The sequence below is a fragment of the Oncorhynchus keta genome, chromosome 19 (assembly GCF_023373465.1).
Source record: "Oncorhynchus keta strain PuntledgeMale-10-30-2019 chromosome 19, Oket_V2, whole genome shotgun sequence".
NCBI classification, from domain to species: domain Eukaryota; kingdom Metazoa; phylum Chordata; class Actinopteri; order Salmoniformes; family Salmonidae; genus Oncorhynchus; species Oncorhynchus keta.
Window position 1 is genome coordinate 50,205,854 of NC_068439.1, and position 20,741 is coordinate 50,226,594.

General features: G+C 44.2%; 2 protein-coding genes across 4 annotated transcripts; one reads left to right on the forward strand and one right to left on the reverse strand.

Annotated features, from left to right (window-relative positions):
- Nucleotides 1-466: 466 nt before the first annotated feature.
- Nucleotides 467-11,921, forward strand: LOC118398413 (armadillo-like helical domain-containing protein 4). Of its 2 annotated transcripts, none has more exons than XM_052470737.1 (8): nt 467-525; nt 3,682-4,887; nt 7,517-7,903; nt 8,284-8,439; nt 8,569-8,730; nt 8,912-8,943; nt 9,830-9,979; nt 10,250-11,921. In XM_052470737.1, the coding sequence occupies exons 2-8, from the start codon at nt 3,789-3,791 to the stop codon at nt 10,322-10,324; spliced, it is 2,061 nt and encodes a 686-aa protein (XP_052326697.1). In that variant the 5' UTR covers nt 467-525; nt 3,682-3,788; the 3' UTR covers nt 10,325-11,921. The 2 variants fall into 2 exon arrangements, with proteins under 2 accessions (XP_052326697.1, XP_052326699.1); XM_052470739.1 differs by having other exon boundaries at nt 9,830-9,964.
- A 183-nt stretch (nt 11,922-12,104) lies between these two features.
- Nucleotides 12,105-19,676, reverse strand: LOC118398420 (N-alpha-acetyltransferase 30-like). Of its 2 annotated transcripts, XM_035793738.2 has the most exons (5): nt 18,605-19,676; nt 16,827-16,950; nt 16,597-16,652; nt 15,989-16,143; nt 12,105-13,455 (listed from the first exon to the last, which is right to left on the reverse strand). In XM_035793738.2, the coding sequence occupies exons 1-4, from the start codon at nt 19,457-19,459 to the stop codon at nt 16,006-16,008; spliced, it is 1,173 nt and encodes a 390-aa protein (XP_035649631.1). In that variant the 5' UTR covers nt 19,460-19,676; the 3' UTR covers nt 12,105-13,455; nt 15,989-16,005. The 2 variants fall into 2 exon arrangements, with proteins under 2 accessions (XP_035649631.1, XP_035649630.1); XM_035793737.2 differs by having other exon boundaries at nt 12,105-16,143.
- Nucleotides 19,677-20,741: the final 1,065 nt, after the last annotated feature.

Genomic DNA, 20,741 nt, shown 5'->3' on the forward strand with positions numbered 1-20,741 from the left:
TTGGCTATTGTTCAGATTTCACATTTATCACATTTATGAATGTATTAACGTTCTAAGAGACGCACAACACAGGTTCCAAGGAGCTGTCCATTTAGCACCACCTCGAACAAAAACTACATTTGAGGTTCTACAAATAGAATTTGGAGAGAAAAAAAATCCACCACTAAAACAATTACCTGTTATTCAACGCACTAAACGTGAAATATTACTGAACGTTCTTCATAAATCATATCACTCCACGCACTCAATCACAGATCAAGATTGAGACACTGCCAGTTCAGCACCACAGTCTCGCGCATGCACACGTACACGCACTCCGAAGCATACATTGGTTGATGCTGATCAGTACAATAATAAAGACTAGGCTATTCCTCCAGCTTGCTTCCGGATCGATATTGGCAGTTTATTGATATGATATTGAAGCTGTTGTAATATACAACCCTTTGTTTAAAGGAAAGCCTGGGTAGGGGGGCATACCACCCTTTGCAATGAGGTAAACATCATTCCCTTCTTTGACTCTGGCAGGTAAGGACCATGCATTATTATACTACGTGCATCCTAACCTGTCCTTAGACTTTTCATCTTACCTAACATATTTTTATTTATTGATCTATTTGAAATATAAAAATGATCTGCATTATTGCTAGAACAGTTGATAGGATGAGAAGCACTCTCGCTACTGTAGCCTATGTTGCATAGTCTCAAACGTACATATGAATACGCGGATTTGAATGCACGAGAAGACTACTAAAATCTCGGCATGGGATGTGTACGCTAAAGCTGATTGTGCCTGCGCCGCAGTGGCGTGGATCAGGATGATGATGTTTGTTTACCGGAGGTCTATTAAAAACCTCATAATTGGCTCATAACATGTATTCTGGGTGTCAAGCAGCAGGCTGCTCTCTTGACTCTTGTTGCGTGCATTAATTACCATTGATTAGCGATGGACAGCTTTGTGCGCAACACAGCAGAGGTTCGGTGGTGTTTGGTAAGAGTTAGGTGTGTGTCTGTTTGTGTCTGTTTGTGTGTGTGTGTGTGTGTGTGTGTGTGTGTGTGTGTGTGTGTGTGTGTGTGTGTGTGTGTGTGTGTGTGTGTGTGTGTGTGTGTGTGTGTGTGTGTGTGTGTGTGTGTGTGTGTGTGTGTGTGTGTGTGTGAGGATTTGATGTTGATGTCTGTGGGATACCTGTCTGACACACGCAGCAATACAGGGAGGCTGAGGTAAGCAGGGTGTTTCCCAGGCAACCCAATGGGAACTACAATCTAGAAAAATGTTCCTTGTAGATCATCAAAGTATGGTACCATTTAAACGTTTTAGTGCGGTGTCCTATTTTCTTCATTACTTCACATTTGAACGTGTTCTTTCTGTTATTATAACGGTATTACAGTCCCCCCCCCAATGGCTTTGGTGCAATTTTCCAAAGTATGGTACCAGTCAAAAGTATGGACACCCCTACTCATTCAAGGGTTTTTCTTTATTTTTTACTATTTTCTACAACGTAGAATAATAGTGAAGACATCAAAACTATGAAATTACACATATGGAATTATGTAGTAACCAAAATGTATTTTATATTTTTTTTAAGTAGCCACCCTTTGCACACTCAAAACATGTAACCAAAAAGATAGTTGTTTAAACCTCTAAGCACATTTTGATCGGGTTTTCATCTAGAAATACATGTTAAACATTGTAACACATGGTCATATAAAGCAATTGCTTTTCAAAATGCAATACTCACATTACTTTTCATATGATTGTCTTCTCATTTGTTAAAATACATGTTACTAAATTGATGATCACTTAACCATTTGCTAAACCTATATATTTTGAACTGGTTTGTCTACAACAGATTTTGAGAACTTCATAATGAAAATGTACATTAGGAATTCCATTACTTAGACTGACCAGGTGAATCCAGGTGAGAGCTATGTACCGTTATTATTATGTCACTTGTTAAATCCACTTCAATCAGTGTAGAGGAAGGAGAGGAAACAGGTTAAAAAAATATTTTTGAGACAATAGAGACATGGATTGTGTATGTGTGCCATTCAGAGGGTGAATGGGCAAGACTTAAGTGCCTTTGAACAGGGTATGGTAGTAGGTGCCAGGCGCACCTGTTTGTGTCAAGAACTGCAACGCTGCTGGGATTTTCTTTCTGAAGACACTGTAAGTGCAATACAATACGGTAAAATACAATGCATGATTACAATACAGCTGGAAGATGAATGATTGCCATCCCCATGAGTTTTACCACCCTACTTCAGGTCATGGATGAGGCATGCAATGACATCAATCCAGATCTATGTCAGTGTAACCGATGTAAAATGGCTAGCGAAATGGCTGTTGTAGATGTGTGCAGAGGGTCCCTGGTTCGAGCCCAGGTAGGGGTTAATCTAACTGTACAGTACTGTAGCATATTACATTTGAAAAATATATCTTGCATTTTCTGCTATTGGATTAAATGGTTGTTAAAGCAACTGAAGATATCATTATGCTGTGTGTTGGTGATCATGGTATTTCAAAGTAAACATATTTTGAATCAATGGTTATGTGGTGAATGATGTCTCCTAACAAAATGAATGCACAGTAAACAGTTATGAGTGTTACTACTTTGGAGTTTTGAACCTAAGAGTATTGAACATTCACCACATACTTGTGCAAATAGCACCAGAGTGATAAACAAACAGTATCTATTTGTATGGTACATTTGATATGAAAATGCACTCACTGAAACTGTTATGTGAGGGTTAGGCCTATCTGTCTAAACATATTAACCTGCTGTATTCGACAGAGTCCAACTGAACAAGACTGAGTAGTTCTGGAGAGAAAACCTGCTATTAATAGTCATTTTAAAAGTGCAAGGGTTTGCTGTGTCAGGCTGTACTGAATGTGTGTGTGTGTGTGTGTGTGTGTGTGTGTGTGTGTGTGTGTGTGTGTGTGTGTGTGTGTGTGTGTGTGTGTGTGTGTGTGTGTGTGTGTGTGTGTGTGTGTGTGTGTGTGTGTGTGTGTGTGTGTGTGTGTGTGTGTGTGTGTGTGTGTGTGTGTGTGTGTGTGTGTGTGTGTGTGTGTGCGTGTGTGTGTGTGGAAAGGAATGGACTAGAAGCACAATAGCCAGAGAGAGGGATAGAAAACAGCAAGGGGTAGAGAGATAGTCCAAATGTTCCACAAAGCTGTTTAAGAAACTGCCAGTCTGCAGCATCAAAGGAAAGGCTGACTGAAAAACTCATATAATTCTCAGCCTCAATTACCTTAGGTTAGGCTTCAGCAATAAATGAGTGGTGGAATTCTCAAACACATTCTCTATTCCTATAAGTGCAGTGTGCCTCACAGTCGTAATTCGAACACCTTATCTGGCTTCAATATCTACATGCTCCAGTTTAATTGAACCTTTATTTAACTAGGCAAGTAAGTTAAGAACAAATTCTTATTTACAATGACGGCCTACCCCGGCCAAACCCAGACGATGCTGAGCCAATTGTGTGCCACCCTATGGGACTCCCAATCACGGCCGGTTGTGATACAGCCTGAAATCGAACCAGGGTCTGTAGTGACGCCTCTAGCAGTGAGATGCAGTGCCTTATAGCGCTGCGCCACTGTGCCACATATTCACAGCAGTTCTAAGTCATTGCATTTTTCAGGAGCTGAATATATCCCTTTGTTTTTCACCCCTTCTCTTTCCTAAGCTGAATCTCCATACCATTTGGGTGTGACCTGCCCCTGCCGCATGACCCCTCCCTTCTAGCCACTGCGACCTCCTCTCTCCTTCTCCATGTTTACTTTGTGGTGAGAGATGGGAGAGATGCTCTTCTCTGTGACCCTCCATCACCTCCTTCTGGCAGGGGTTTGTCTCTGCGTCTACAGCACCCCAGTCCCGCCCCTCCACGACTATGCACCCTCCACACAGGACAGTGGCTGTGATGGACAAGCTGGAGAGCCAATGGAGGGAGAGCCCTGTTTAACACCAGCAACACCCGTCAGTGTCATATCAACAAGTGTTCAATCTGGACCCTCTGATCCTGGCAGACTGTCCTATGGGATGGCAGAACACAGGACTGGCAGCTGGACTGACCTATCAGAGAATGTAGGAGCAGGGGGAGGCACTGGCCCAGATGTGGACGGAAGCGAACTAGGGGGGATAGAGCCAGTGACGCAGGTAGGAAACAGGGACAGTCATGGACGAGGAGTGGCTGGGGCTGAGAGCCAGGGGAGGGAGGCTAAGACGGGGGCTGCCTCTAAGAGCTTGTTTGAGGGGAAGGACACTCACAGACAGCTTGAAGAAGCTCCAGAACTCTACACAGACAAAGAGATGAGAGTAGGGCCCGAAGAGAAAACCATGGAGAATGTACCTATTACCACCACTGGGGCAATGTTAGCTTCCATAGGAGAGAAGCACGGGATGACAGAGGCTGTAAATACATCTAGAGCTGCTTTACATAATGCCTCCGCATCAGCCAGAGCCCCAGAGCCAGACAGCCAGTCAGGGACGCACCCAGCTGGGGAGAGGAGAGACCTCATCCTAGAAGAGAGACCAGACCTCCATGGAGGAGAGGAGGGGGAAGTCAGACAGAGCTTGACCGACGTTGGAGCTCCTCTTCTGGGCCAGGAGACAGAGACGACCAGACCAAGCTCCTTATCTCCCCAAAGCATCCTTAAACACTCACCTTTGACCTCCATCCCTCCGTCAGTATGGGGATCCAGAGGAGAAGCTTCATTGCTGCCCCCTAGTGGTCTAGAGGCCACCGGCCCTGCCACTCCGTGGCACCAAGATGGAGAGACAGCGCCTGCTCTCTCAAACCCCTCCCTGGCCGACCTTGGACCGGCCCTGACAGGATCCTCCAGACAGGATGACCCTGACAGCCTCTGGACTGAACCACTGCAGCGAAATGAGGGTGAGTATGCAGTATGCTATGTTCCAATTAGTACATACTGGATATTTTAAAGAGCCACTGGGGGCCACCTGGAGTTAATCTACTCTACAGTTGCACTTGATATTCTCTGTTGAGTCTTTGCACATTCCCACACAAACAGACTTGCTCTGCCTCACAACAAGGTAAGGTGCTGCTCTGGCTGTTGTTGTGTCACACCATAGAAATCCATTACATGGGTTCAGTGGCAGAGAACCGTATTTTTCTGCCTCTTTGCATTTCGCCAGGTTTCATGAGGTTTCATTCAAAAGAGAAGGGGAAATGAAAGTGACACGTCTAGCAGCAGAGATCTCCTTTGATGATCAGAGTGACACGGGAGAGGCGTCCCCTTGGTTTTCCACGCTTCACTTTGAACCATAGCAGGCAGGGACCCAGGGAAGCAGTCTAATTATTTTCTATTTCTGACTGTGGAAATAAACCCACATGACTGCCAGCAGACAGCAGTGACAAGGACTGTAATACAAGTCTCTGGGGGATTCACTCAGCCTCCATCTCTCTCTCTCTCTTCCTCACACAACATCCATATAAATTCCTTCCCTCTTTGTGCTCCTCTCTCACCCTCTTGCTCTATCCCTTCCATCCCTCCTTCCCTCTGAGCGGAACAGTAAATACCTAGGCAGGGTCAGCCAGGCAGGTTATTACTGTGTGATGCAGTAGACTAGTGGATTAGAGGAGTCTGCCTGAGCCAATATGTACAGTGCATTTGGAAATATTTCAGACTCCTCCCCTTTTCCACATTTTGTTACGTTATAGCCTTATTCTAGAATGGATCAAATAAAAAAATCTATACAAAATACCCCACAATGACAAAGCGAAAACAGGTTTTAAGAAATGTTTGCAAATGTATCTTATTTTCATAAGTATTCAGACCCTTTGCTATGAGACTCGAAATTGAGCTCAGGTGCATCCAATTTCCATTGATCATCCTTGAGATGTTTCTACAACTTGATTGGAGTCCACCTGTGGTCAATTCAATTGATTAGACATGATTTGGAAAGGCACACACCTGTTTATATAAGGTCCCACAGTTGACAGTGCATGTCAGAGCAAAAACCAAGACATGAGGTCGAAGGAATTGTCCATAAGTCTCCGAGACAGGATTGTGTCAAGGCACAGATCTGGGTAAGAGTACGAAAACATTTCTGCAGTATTGAAGGTCCCCAAGAACACAATGGCATCCATCACTCTAAAATGGAAGAAGTTTAGAACCACCAAGACTCTTCCCAGAGCTGGCTGCCCGGCCAAGGAGAAGGGCCTTGGTCAGGGAGGTAACCAAGAACCCGATGGTCACTCTGACAGAGCTCCAGAATTCCTCTATGGAGATGGGAGAAGTTCCAGAAGGACAACCATCTCTGCAGCACGCCATCAATCAGGCCTTTAAAGTAGGCCAGACGGAAGACACTCCTTAGTTAAGGCACATGACAGCACGTGTGGAGTTTGCCAAAAGGCACCTAAAGGACTCTCAGACCATGAGAAACAAGATTCTCTGGTCTGATGAAACCAAGATTGAACTCTTTGGCCTGAATGCTAAGCGTTACGTCTGGAGGAAACCTGGCACCATCCTTATGGTGAAGCATTGTGGTGGCGGAATCATGATATGGGGATGTTTTTCAGCGGCAGGGACTGGGAGACTAGTCCGGATCGAGGGAAAGATAAACAGGGCAAAGTACAAAGAGATCCTTGGTAAAAACCTGCTCCAGAGCGCTCAGGACCTCAGACTTGGACGAAGGTTCACCTTCCAACAGGACAACGACCCTAAGCAAACAGCCAAGACAACGCAGGAGTGGCTTCGGGACAAGTTTTGAGTGGCCCAGCCAGAGCTCGGACTTGAACACGATCTAACATCTCTAGAGACCTGAAAATAGCTGTGCAGCGACGCTCCCCATCCAACCTGACGGAGCATGAGAGGATCTGGGAGAAACACCAAATACAGGTGTGGCAAGCTTGTAGCGTCACACCCAAGAAGACTCGAGGCTGTAATCACTGCCAAAGGTACCTCAACAAAGTACTGAGTATAGGATCTGAATACTTATGTAAATGTGATGTCAGTTTTTAGTTTAAGCAGCTTTTGCTTTGTCATTATGGGGTATTGTGTGTGATTTTTTTTATTTTATAAAAAAAAATCAATTTTAGAACAAGGCTAACGTAACAGAATGTGGAAAAAGTCATGGGGTCTGAATACAATCCGAATGCACTGTGCATGCTGGAAAGAGATGCAGAAAGAAACATTTAGATTGAACCTTCAGCTCCATAGAAAAGTAGGTGAGTAAATCAAAAGTTACTGTGTAAGAATAACCTGTCCCAGAAAGCTGCACTGATCATGGATACTTGAACACCATATGGTGGATTCCATCCATGGATATGATATGTGATTTATGTATTTGTATTTTACTTGTCAGAGCAGTTAGAATGTAGCTGAGAACTGGAATCAGTGTTGTGGGCCTGAAACTGATCTACTATCACCAGCACACATTCCACAATGTTTCTAGCCACAAGCTGATCTCTTGCAGTCACTAAACCAGTAATAATTGCCTATGGACAATCAGTGAGTCCTGACCCAACATCTTTTGGTGCATGTGTATTTTACTAACAGCCATGGATGCCAGTGCCCCTCCCTTGCAGGACGCGGCCACAGAGGGCACGATGTCCTCGGAGGACCTCCCTCTCATCTTCGAGCCCTTTGATGTCACACCCGAAGGGGCGGGGGTAGCAGCGGCCACTCTCTCGCCTGACAACTCACGGCCGTCTGTCGCCATGGTTACCACGGGGATGCTGCTGTCAGAGGCGGATCTCGACCAGACGGTCACTGCGGATACAGATGACACAGGGCCATCCCGTGTTCCGTCCCCAGTGCTACCAGATTGGACGTCGCCATGGCAGACATCCGGGGCCGAGATCTCCGAGCCCATCAGCCCCTCTGGTTCACCCATAGACCCGCCGCCTTCAGAGGCAGAACAGCTAGTACACCAGTCTGACACAGGTGAGACTTCATTCTTCCACACACTTCCATTCGTCCGCTTCATCTTTTCACCAAATTGCTTACAGTCACCCGATCTGTTCAGATCTAGAAGTTTCTAGAATAGTGTCTAAAGCAGGGGTAGGCAACTAGATTCAGCCGCGGGACGATTTTTGTTAGAGTGAATGACCAGAAAATAATAATAATTTTACACAGCAAATTGACCACAATTAAGCCCAAAAATAGATTCTATTTGAATATAAAAATAATTTCACAATTTCATTACATTGAGACATGATCACGTCTCTTCTTTTACATTTTTTTATTTTTACAAAAAGGATAGGTGTTGATGTTAGACTTCACTATATCTACTATAATGATCCCACTGTGATGGTTATATTTAGATGGCGGTGAGACCATACAGAACCTAGAGGAAACCCCGCCAACATCCGAAACCAATCCTATAAGCACCACCTCCCAGCAGATTACCATGACAATGGTCACCAAGACAACCAAACTGCCTGCAGCCAAATCAGGTCTGGAGGAACTGGAGTCTGAAGGTAGGAGTCACAATAATACACACACATAATACACACTAATACACAAATGTACACATTGTTTTCACAGTGTACGGATGAAAGTTCAAATTTACAGGAAGTTGCATTGGTTGTTTTCCTTCCTTCCTGTAGAGGAGCCAGAGGAGGATGAGGAGGAGGATGAGAACACGGAGGAGTCAGAGGAAGAGGACAGTGAAGAGGACCTGAATGAGACCCCCATCCCAGCCCCCACCCGACCTCCCTACAGCCTCATCCCCCCACCCCCTGTCTGGGTGCAGCGCAACCAGGGCCTGAGTGAGGGGATACTCAAAAATCACACACATGCATTCATACACATGTAAAACTGACTTTGGCTCTTTGTGGTCGATCAAATATGAGGTAAATATTTTCAATTAGGAAAGAAGTATAATTGAAATGGTGGGTAAAAATCCTTTGTGTGGATTCAATGTTCTTTCAAAGCCACTCTCTTTTTCAGTGCGTAGATGGGTGGAACTGATCAGAGAAAAGGTAAGACTGCCCCCTAATGGTATTTTTTAAATTAGGATCACTATTAGCTAATGCTAAAGGAGCAGCTACTCTTCCTGGGGTCCACACAAAATGACATAATTACATAACATTTATAGACAAGTACAGCACAGAACTATAGTACATACTGTACACTGAAAATAAGAATAGTCTGCTTCATACATTTATGCCTTAGCATTCCATGCATCATTACATCATAACAGCAATAATGAAGCCATTCATTTTCCCATATATTGCAATCCTTTGCTCAACTGTTACAAGTGCTTTGTCTAAACAGCTTCTGATATCCTAATCTCACAACTTCCTTGAATCCCGATATCCTAATCTCAGAGCACTAGTTGTTCTGTAAACACCAGAGAGAATTTCACAACATCAGGAACCATCCGTGTCCTTGGTTCTTCTATTTGACATCAATACTATGCCTCATCACGTGATTCATAGATGCCTCTGAATGCAAGTGCAACACACGAAAACCAAAACGCAATAATCATGTGCTCATTAATTCCTGCTCAATTCCTCTGGCATGAACAGAGCCACATATCATATCGTATGGAGTTGCACCTACAGTACAGTACATTTCACCCCTGCTATGTTCCTCTGACGTGGACGTAGCAACCTTGACTCATAATGGAGTTGCGCCGCATTCAGCTAAATTCCCCTGATGGAACCATACTGTCCTCCACTATAAAATAAAGGCAAGAAAGTGTGGTCCTTCAAGCCATTTGGCTATTTAGTTTAGTCAAAAAAACATGTAAAACATCTACTGAAAGAGTTTGTCTCTAGGACACTACTCTTTGTCTAGTCTGTCTCTCCTGTGTGTGTGGCCCCTCTTTCACCCATGCCCCAACCATGTCCCCTCTCCCTCCAGGCAGGGTATGTGTCTGGGATGTTGGCCCCGGTGGGCATTGGCATCGCAGGGGCCCTGCTTATCGTTGGGGCCCTCTACAGCATCAGGATGATCCATCGTAAGAGGAACAGCTTCAAACACCAGCGCAGGAGGAAGGTCAGACACACCGAGGTTAATAAGAATACACTAGCGCTACACTATTAAATAAGGATCCACAAATCAGCTTACGGCAGAAATTGGCATTAACAGTCTAAAGTGGCTTCCTTACCTCATCTCCTCACCTTCATCTGCACTGATTGGAGTTTCTTTCACATCAGTGCAGATGAGGAAAGGAGATGGAGAGGAAGAGACTACGGACTTATTGAGCTGTATACAACCTTTACCTCCATGCAATGAATGTCCTGACTTTTGGGTTTTGCCATCTGTCCGTTTCATCTCCAGCAACCCAGGGAGCCAAGCAGCAACGGGCAGGACCAAGCCATGCTATTGGCTGACAGCTCCGAGGACGAGTTCTGATCCCTCCCACAACCCTGTGCATCACATCTCCATGACTACCACATCGCCAATCACTATGGGCCGCCTGGCTATGAGACAATGGGAGAAGTTGGCGTACTACTGACAGACGGGTGGGTTTTTGAAATGTAAAACATGGTAGAATGTTTGCACACCTACGTAGTTACAGGTGCAGAGGGAAAATTATAGAACATTTTAAGAGACTCCAGGCTATTGACATTCTTGTATGATCCACAATGTGTTGATCACAAACCAGTTTGAGATCCTTTCAAACACACACTGCATAAAGGGATGTCAGTGTGTTGATGCCACTTTTTTTAAATTTAAATGACTGGCTCTAATTAATACACTAGAGGGGACACCTACATCGCATACAATAGGCTCCACTTACTGGAGTAATATTGCCACATACTATATTGTTCATAGCACATCATAGACACTGGAAGAAGAAAAAGCATAAGCTCTCGGCATCAGTTGCATTAAGTAAATATGTATTGAAAATACTGACAGCGGTTCTTGGATTCAACCTTGTCAATTGTTGAAGGCCAAAGGCATGTCATCATGCTACTTTGAAAGCATGCAGCAGGAACCAGCTCTGTGTATCTACTGTGTGTGTGTACAGTATCCTGATATTTTTCCCCTTGTTGCTCCTCCTGACAACGTTAGGTTTTTCCTCCAGTGCATGGCAAGCAACCATTTTCATAACCGTATATACAAGGCTAATACTTAATTAATCATCTCTATATCATTTCCCATGTAATAGTCCATTACTCTCCAGAAAGCCCAAGTCATTTGGAGTCATTAGACACGCTGACAGATTTGTAGAGGGAGACCACTTGTCTTTTTCACTCAGCTTCTGTCCTGTACTGTACTGTTTCTCCAAACAGTGTAGCAATAGAATGTTCTTAATTTGCACTGGTACCTGAAAGGACAGCAGGTTGACGTTTGTCATGAATTTTGCCCTTGAGGTGGAACGGAGCCATTTCCGCTAGATGGGCCAGCCTCAAAGTCAAAATTGGCTATTGTAAAAATGTATGAAAACAAAATGTAGCTTCATATTTAAGGTAAGGTATTAGGGTTAGCAGTGTGGTTAAGGTTAGGTTAAAAAAAAATCTGATTTTAGGACTTTGTGGCTGTGCCAGCTAGTGACTACTCTGTAAAGCTGTCTCAAGAACAAGATTCATGATGGTAAAAAAAGTCAGGTGAAAGCCAAAACTCGAGGATGCTGAACCTATCAGCCCCCCTTACGCTTTCTGCTACAGCGTTGATGCCACTGGGATCTAAATTAATCTCTTTATTTAGTTCTGTGGTTGATCTAAACGGTCTGCCTTTAAGCACTAAATATCATAAAGGTGTTTTCAAAAATCAAATTCAATGTATTTAAGTAATCTTGCATTGTTATTTATAGTAGTCACTCATTTCAAGTCTGTGAAATGTGTCATTTTGTGTGACCGTCTCCTGGTAGGTTGCTTGAGATAAGCCTGTGAATATGCAATAATACTGTATCATATGGGTTCTGTAAAATTATGTCAACATTTGTCTTTCTTTCTATAGATATCAAATGTGAAGTATTTACCAATAAAGCTCTGTTTGGGAAGGGCTCCTTATTTTGTTTCTATTGCTAACCACTAACGCTGAAAATTCAGTTGGAAGACAAAAATGCCTCATCATGAAATGATACATAAAACATTGCATTGTTTTACAACGTTTCAAATGTTCTGTTTGCATGCTACGGAAGAAAGAGAACCACCAGAGAACCAAAAGTCAACCATGACAATCCACCTTACAGCATTAAAAAAATCAAATAATTTATTTCGGTTTTCTTTTTCCACATTAAATAAAAAGATATCGTCAGACACTTTCAGAAAAAAAAAAAAAGAGGTGACAGGGGAAGACGGAACAGAACTCAAATGCAAAAAAAACTTCCCTTAGCACATCTTACAGATCGGAGGGGGCCCACCCCAAAACAACAAATGTTGCCCCCCTTTAGCTGGTCCTGCGGGGGCACAGTGTGTGGGGGTGCCTAGAATATACCCACTGAGCTAAGGTCAGTTTGCATCCCCCGTCCCTAATGGTGAAGGTTAGGATTTGGAAATGGTAAGCTGATCCTAGATGGGTGTGCCTAAAGGGAAATTCTAGCAAGAGGAGCAGCTCAACTCCAGTCCTACGTGGCCTATCTTATCAACAGGCCAGTTGCTGCGGATATAAACAGTGGAACATCCAATAAAAAAAAAACGTGACAACTCTCATCCAATGAGATGGGAGAGGAATGGGTGGGCTCTGGGATGAAGGGTAGCTTGGCAACCGGTGGGACGCTGGTCCTCCAGGACAGGTTAAGGGGCCTTTGTGAAATCAACTTGATTTCTCTGGAGTGAAAACCATTTATTGATTTCATATGAAGCCATAAGGGATGGGAAGTTATCAGCTAGTCTGGAAGCGGCTGTTTCTTCTTTAGACCACTCCTTTGTCGAAACAGACCAGAGCCTTAGATATACATTAAATAGATATATGAAGGACTATAGAAATGACCAATGACAGACTGCTGAGGAAGCCCTTCAACTGGAGTTCATTCAATGAGGTGCAACATTCAGAACATTGCAGCTAGAAATGTAGTGAATAGAGCCGACACAATTCCCAATTCTACAAGACCGAGAATCAGATTGGTTCTAGACAAAACATTTATATGAGCTTTCTGTAAAAAGGGCACCCTCCTGAACAGACCTCTGGTGTTGATGGTCAAAGTGGAGCGGTCTGGTCTATCATGGAATGCTAGAATGCTCACGATTCCTACTTGGCACTGCCAGGGGTTAACAATGTTAAAATAGTAGGGGGGAAATAAAAGACCCGTTCCATGAGAATGAGGAGCGAGGGTCGGACCAAATTAAAAAGACCCATTTCATTTGAAAATAGGACAGGAGAGAGCCTCACACCTCTCGAATAAAACAGGATTAGAGTGATGTCAGAAAGAGTCCAGATTCTACACAGGGAGCCAAATGGAAGTCTTCCCAGTGAATGGAACAGATTGCCATGGGAACAGTTCGAAGCAGTTTGGCTCGGGAACGGTTAACCTCCCCATCTGTGCTTCTGGATCTCTAATAACATCATCGCTGTTCAATATACACCGCTGGATCGGTCTAAATAAATGAGCAGAGAAAAAGAAACAGAAAACCCACTCAATCAATCCCTCAAAAAACACAATTCACAAAAAGTTGCTCTCAAATGTCAAATCAATAGAGAACCAACAATCGTATATAAATCTGCAATGAAAAAAAAAAAAATCTGATCCGTATTTGTTAACACACACTTTACACACACAAGCTGATGTGTGGGTGGTTAGTCCGTCGGTTTACATCCGCTCCTACTTCCCATTCTACAATCGTAGCCAGTTGAATAGCAGACCGGCCTATTTCGACAAAGACCTCAGGTAACAGTTCCTAACTGTTGGCATGTTTTTATACCAGATGTAAAATAGCAGATGCAAACACTGAGTAAACCTGGCCCAAAATGACTTGTGTATGTCAATGTATACCATAGAACACATCATGGGTAGATACTAGATAGCTGCTCCCTCTTGGCCTTTGTGACAGCAATCACGGCTCAGCGGTACAGAACAGTAGTGTCTCTGCTAGGACATGATTCAGCTCTTCAGTTCTTACTGCTGCTCAGTACTATAGCTCCCGGGATCCATGTCTTCACTATACTGTAGAGGACTTAAATGGGAATGGGCGAAGTGGGAGTCTGAACAGAACCGATTCCATACCAATCTGTCAAAACACGCGTACCTCTTTCACACACACACACACACACACACACTTGCTCACTGCAGCAATAGCCAAACAAAGTGCATCTGTTCATTTACTCTGGGAAGAAAAAAAACGTATGTATATAGATTTATTTTTTTCTGTTTTTTTTTTAAAGCAGCCACAAATGCATATTTTCTTCGCCATAATTCGAGTGGATAGAAAACACCTGGTGCGTTAGTCATTCCCAGGAGGACAGTGGAGATCTAAAATGTTACTGGGGAGTGATCTGCATCAGAGTAGGGTCCCTGGGAAGTGCACACAAGACTCGGACACAAACGGAAAGTGAGCGAGTGTAAGAGCGTATAGTAAGGAATCTAAACAAACTCAGAAAGCAAATTGCTGATAGGAAAACTGATAATAATACTTCTGCCCTCTTTTACCAGAGGTGAACCAAAGATGAGCATACTCAAAACACACAGCGAAGCCAACAGGGGTCCAGCATTTTTAATATTACTATTCCAGCCTGACACTTTGCCATGCTGAAACAGGACTCGAGTGCTCTGGATGGGGTTAATTCAGACAGACAACTGTGACGAAGATAAATTGAAAGACAGAGTGGTACTTGGGAACGAGAGTCTACAAGTTAGGAGGAATCTGAATGAACAAACTGCAATAATGGAATAGTTTCCCCTCCCAAACCTACAATGACTCCTTTCTCAATAACTATTTTGAATTAAAACCAAATTCTCTCCTTCTAAAGGTTATTCAGCAGTGTTCCAGTGGCTGGAAGTGCATTTGGTGAAAATTTGCTTTGATCTGCAAAAAGGCCCAATCTCTAAATAGCCCCTGCTCCACTAAGCACTTCATATATGTCTAAAATGATTGAATAGGAATGATTAAAATGGTTATTGCCCCACCTTGCCCTCTGATAGGCCAGGAGGAATTGGCACCATACTGCTTACACCAGTCCAGTCCTTTAAGATGTACACGTGCCTAGGAGTTAGGACTATGGTTCTGTTTGGAACTGGGCAACGCTCAGTGTTAATCAACACACACTCATCCCGCCACTTTTGTTAAAATGAATGCATGCATATCTTTACAGGCTCCAGCTCTTTGTCTGGGGGTGAAAACTGAACAGCGAGCAAAGCAATCGGCGTGATCATCTCACACCGTAGGGGGCAACAAAAACACAGACGGGGGAGAAACGCACACCAACACGCATAACTCAGGATTCCCATCAAGCACTACACAACTTCACAAACACTCACACCCAGTCACACCAAACACATCCCTTACACGTGCATACAAGAAATAGCCTGAACACTCACTTTTCCAAATCCACTAGGCAAAACAAACACACACACACTATAGCTTTTCCAACCCCCTGTTGACTCATGAGATTAAAAAAGAAACGCAAAAAAAAACATGACAAATATTTCTTGAGTCTGCCCCCCCACTTCCTTATTTTCACACTCCGTTTATTCTTTTTTTTTCTCCACTTCTTCTTGCCTGCATTCTGGTGGATGACTCAACGTGATGAGTTGCCCTCCGGGGTTTTGTGGGTACTGACTTGACCTCATGCCTCACACACTGCTCCGTTGGGGGGGGGGTCAAAGTTTAGAGGCTAAAGGTCACCAGACCACATTACACATCCCTCCCCCCTCTCACAGGGTCATACAGCTAAGGCAGCAGGGGTCTCTTCATAAAAACATTTGGTGGGATTTCTGTCTGTCCTTTCAGTGCAGCCTTGACCAAAGAGCCATTATCCAAGATGTCGAGGATCAAAAAAGGAGGGGTGTATGTCTGATGGGGGTAGTGTGCGTGTGCCTATGTGTATGCATATGTATGTGAATATGCGTGCATGTGCATAAGGGTGCATGTGTGTGACTGAGACTGTGGAGTTGGTTCAGTAAGAGGGCAGCACCTGTCATCCTCCTCTCTCTAGCGGAGCCAGAGTTTGAGCCTCAGCGCGTCCACACCATTCAGATAATATCTGAAGAGCCGCTTGTCTCGGACAAAACCCAGGTTCTCATACAGCTTCAGAGCTGACTTGTTAGTGATCTCAGTCTCAAGAACCACCTGAGAGAGAGAGGAGAGAAGGAAATAGAGCTGGTCAGAATTTTATAAGATGCACAAGTTATTTTTTTATTCTATACATTCTATTCACTAGAGCTGTTGAGCATTTTTTTTCTATACTTGCACCCCATCTGGTCTGGATATACAATATCAGGTTAAATGGGTAATCTAGTATTTCTAAATACATTTTTGGACTTTAAAATGAATGCATAGCTATAGTCAATGATTATTGAAGAGGAACTTATAAATGCCTAATAAGCTTCGATAAACTCCCCCATCCCGCAGCTGTTCACAAAAAAAGTGACAGGTGACCACTTTGCGGTGGTTTGAATCCAAGTTTGTGCCTTTAATCCATCAGTACCAATGCAGTCAGGGCCACTAACTGAGTGAAGGACCCAGATGGACAACAGGGCCCTTGGCACATCACCGTCAGACAGCCAGTACCAATCTTCTTACCTCATCACAGTCCCCCTCTACCATGGCATAGATGGCCTTCTTCACTAGGTTAGTACCTGAAAAAAACAGACAATTACTTCAGTGGGAATGCACATGTAGAAGTTTGCAGAGAGAAAATTGAATTGGTAAAGCACTGAGATAAAAAATGTAAAAAAGTATTATTGCGAAGTTGACTGTTATGATGTGATAGGTCATCATGTGAAAACGACAAAGAGTGCGCCTGTTCTCACCAATGCTTTTCCTCCGGTGTTTGGAGTCCACAGCCAGCATGGCGATGTAGCCACGACGAAACATCTTCTTGTGCATGTCCAGCTTGCACACAATGCCCCCCACGCACTCCTGCTCCACCATGGCCTGGAAATTAACAAACATGTTTGTGCTGTGTCTAACCTAAAGTTTTTAAAGCTTTCTTTTGACCCAACAAAACCTATGCTTCTGGCCTATAAGCATCCAGAACACATCTACCCTGACCTCTAGGTTTGATTAGACGGCACATGGCACTTCCTCCTTCCTAGAGTTCACTGACGGCAGTAGACTGAGAAATCATGCGGAATATAAACGAGCATGGTCACAATGATGACAATGGCTAATTCCTCTATGGAGAGGGAGACAGATCAAGAACACATTTCTGAATTTGTCGACCTAAAATGCTTTCGAATTAGCCAAGAGTTCACCTCAAAACACCAAATTAAAACACATTAAACAAGACGAGAAAAAGTGAATGACTTGAAAGAGACATGAAACCAGTGTTTCACAGTAAAAAAAGCATCGGAGGCTCCAACACTATTTATAAGGAGTCCCAAGGCTGTCAAATGGGATTTGTGTGTGTGTGTGTGTGTGTGTGTGTGTACATACATGCCACATCATGTTCAAGTGTAGCTGTGTGACACACCTTGAGGTGATTAAATATAGTGCACGTTTACACTAGAAGTCACACCCGAACCAACCCTAGGCCTAACCCACCGGCCCTTTTAGTCCAACCTAAAAACAAACTCAAGTTTCACTGTCAGATAACAGATAAAAACAACAAGGAGGAAAGAGGGTGGAAGGGCTACTCTTCTCAGTTAGCCTATATGACACTTGTCTGGATCCACCTAAAGAGAAGCCTACAACTTACCTGGAACTTTAGGAATGTCGAATGAGTAGGATTAGATTACAGACCGACAGGATAATAACACAATAGAAGCAGACGCAGTAACAATTGGCCTACATCAGAACTGTGCTATGGGACACTACTGGTCTGTTTATTTAGCAAATGTTGCCCAATCACACCTAAGTCAAGTCATAAAGGTGTTTTACTATAGATCATGTGAATTCAACTCTTACCCTACGAGGTCCGGAGCCTGCTGGTTTTCTATTCAACCTGATCATGATTTGCACACACCTGGTGTCGCAGGTCTAAATCAGTGCCTGATTAGAAGGGAACAATGAAAAAAATGCAGTGGTCCAGAGTTGAGTTTGAGGGCTATAAATAATGTCATGTCAGCAGCATACCACCCTGCATACCACTGCTGGCTTGCCTCTGAAGCTAAGCAGGGTTGGTCCCTGGATGGGAGACAAGATGCTGCTGGAAGTGGTGTTGGAGGACCAGCATGGGGCACTCTTCCCTCTGGTCTAAGGAGATCCCAATGCCCACCGGGCAGTGAAGGGGACATTGCCCTGCAAAGGGTGTGGTCTTTCTGATGGGACGTTAAACAGGTGTCGTGACTCTCTGTGGTAATAAGAATTCCCATGGCACTTATCTTAAGAGTAGGGCTCTTAAACCCTGTGTCATGTTTAAATTCCCAACCTGGCCGCATTCCTAATTGCAATTTATCACCTCTCCACCTGATAGCTGATGTATGGTGAGCGTTCGCACACAAAAGCGGTCACAGTGCATTACCCAGGTGGTTGCTGCACATTGGTGGTGGATGAGATGAGTTTCCCCCTTACTACATAAAGCGCTTTGAGTACCTCAGTTGCTACAACAGTGCTGTATAAATCCAATCAATTACTATGTCATACTCACCAGAAAGCAGAGCTGCGGCCAGTTGTGGATGAAGTACCTATAGGTATAAATGGAATAGGGCTCAGATAAGTCCTTGGTGATCAACCTCATGATTCCTGGCATCTGTAACTCGGATTCGTATCGGACATAATGAATCCCCTGGCTCTCTTCCTCTCCTCGGCAAGGCGAACAGTTAAGATCCAGCCTCGCTAATTCTGACAACGGCGGCTGGTTTGGGGCGTCGGGTTCACTCTCTACTCCAGCCCGGGGCTCACCGGGGCCTTCGCAGTCTGGGGACTGCTGGCTCGGTGGACGAGGGGCTTCCGTGGGGTCGCATTCCCCTTTCCTAACGTTACCACAGGGGCCGTCTCCCGTTACAGGGTGGCTTTGGATAGCCTCAGTTCTCATGATAGTCAGCATACCGTTCATGCTATTGTTGTTCAAGTGAGGGTGGCTGCCTTTCGAACGCGGACTGTGGTCCTCATGTTGGCAGCAATGGTCGCTATTGTTTTTGTCGCTCGGGTCGTCTCCAAAACTGCTGTTGTCACAGTACTCCGTGGACGTTCTCAGATTTTTGGGTCGATTTTCCGAAGGACAGACCAAGCCGTTAATTTTCTGTTCTTGCAGGGCTTGCGTTTTGAGGTGTAGCGCAGCCGGGTTAGCATGGGATAGCATGTTTTTCTGTTTTTTCTTACTTGACCGTTTGTCCTCGCTGACCTGCTGCTCCTGTCTTGCCCCAGAGGCTACAGAGCCCTCCCGACCGCAGCCAGACTGCTCCCCTTGCCCAGGTTCGAAACTCCTATCCCCGGGGAAGGGAATAATTTCAGCCGGGGATGCTGGCAATGCGCTGCTAGGCCCAGTCGGCACTGCAGCCATCCCACTTCATCAAGGGGGCGATACACGTTTAAAAAAAACGCTAAATAAAGTTTAATCTACAAGATGAAAGGGTTTATAAACGAAGCTCACTTCCCTTATGCGATAATTGTGCAAATCCGAGGGTTTCAGAAACAATTTCTGTTTTACTTCCGACGCCTATCGTTGCTTTCTCCTCGGTTTCACCGCTGCCGGAAAGTAGTGTCGCAGCAAATGCCATTGCAGCTGAAAGAGGGTGGTACTTTACGACAGTCATGGGAATCATGACTGTTAGTGCTATCTGGGATCCCTGGGACGTTCATGCCCTAAACACTGAACGTAACCCTCCCTAACCGTAACCATTTTAAATGTCAACTTTAATGGGGTAACGTCAGAAGACAGTGCTGCCTCAGGTAGAAGATGGTTGAAACTGAGGTTTTGTTTGAAACTGCTAGAGAGTCTGAAAAGATTTGGCATGTGTCCTCAGATCCTCAAAACGTTCTACAGCTGCACCATCGAGAGCATCCTTGACCGGTTGCATCACTGCCTGGTATGGCAAAAGTGTAGTGCGTATGGCCCAGTACATCACTGGAGCAAAGCTTCCTGCTATCCAGGACCTCTATACTAGATGGTGTCAGAAGGCCCTAAAAATTGTCAAAGACTCCAGCCACTCTTGTCATAGACTGTTCTCTCTGCTACCACACGGCAAGCGGTACCTGAGTGTCATGTCTAGGACGTAAAGGTTTTTAACAGCTTCTACCCCAAAGCCATAAGACTCCTGAACAGCTAATCAAATGTCTACCCAGACTATTTGCATTGCCCCCCCCACCCCCTCTTTTACACTGCTGCTACTATCTGGTTATTATCTATACATAGTCACTTTAACTCTACCTACATGTACATATTACTGAATTTACCTCGACTAACCTGTGCCCCAGCACATTGACTCTGTACAGGTCTCGCCTGTATATAGCCTTGCTACTGTTATTTTACTGCTGCTCTTTAATTATTTTTAATTTGTATTTTTACTTATCTATTTTTTTAAACACTTTTTTAAACTGCATTGTTGGTTAAGGGCTTGTAAGTAAGCAATTCACTGTAAAGTCTACACCTGTTGTATTCGGTGCATGTGAGAAATAGAATTGGATTTGATTTGAAGCTAATAGTACAGAAAGTGAGAATACGTGGGTTACAGTGGCGAATAAAAAGGGAAACAAGAGAAGCAAAGCTGTGGCGGAAAACAGGAAACCGCTAGACTCATTTTTAGTCGGAGTGAGTATTTTTGACCAATGCTACTTGGGAAATC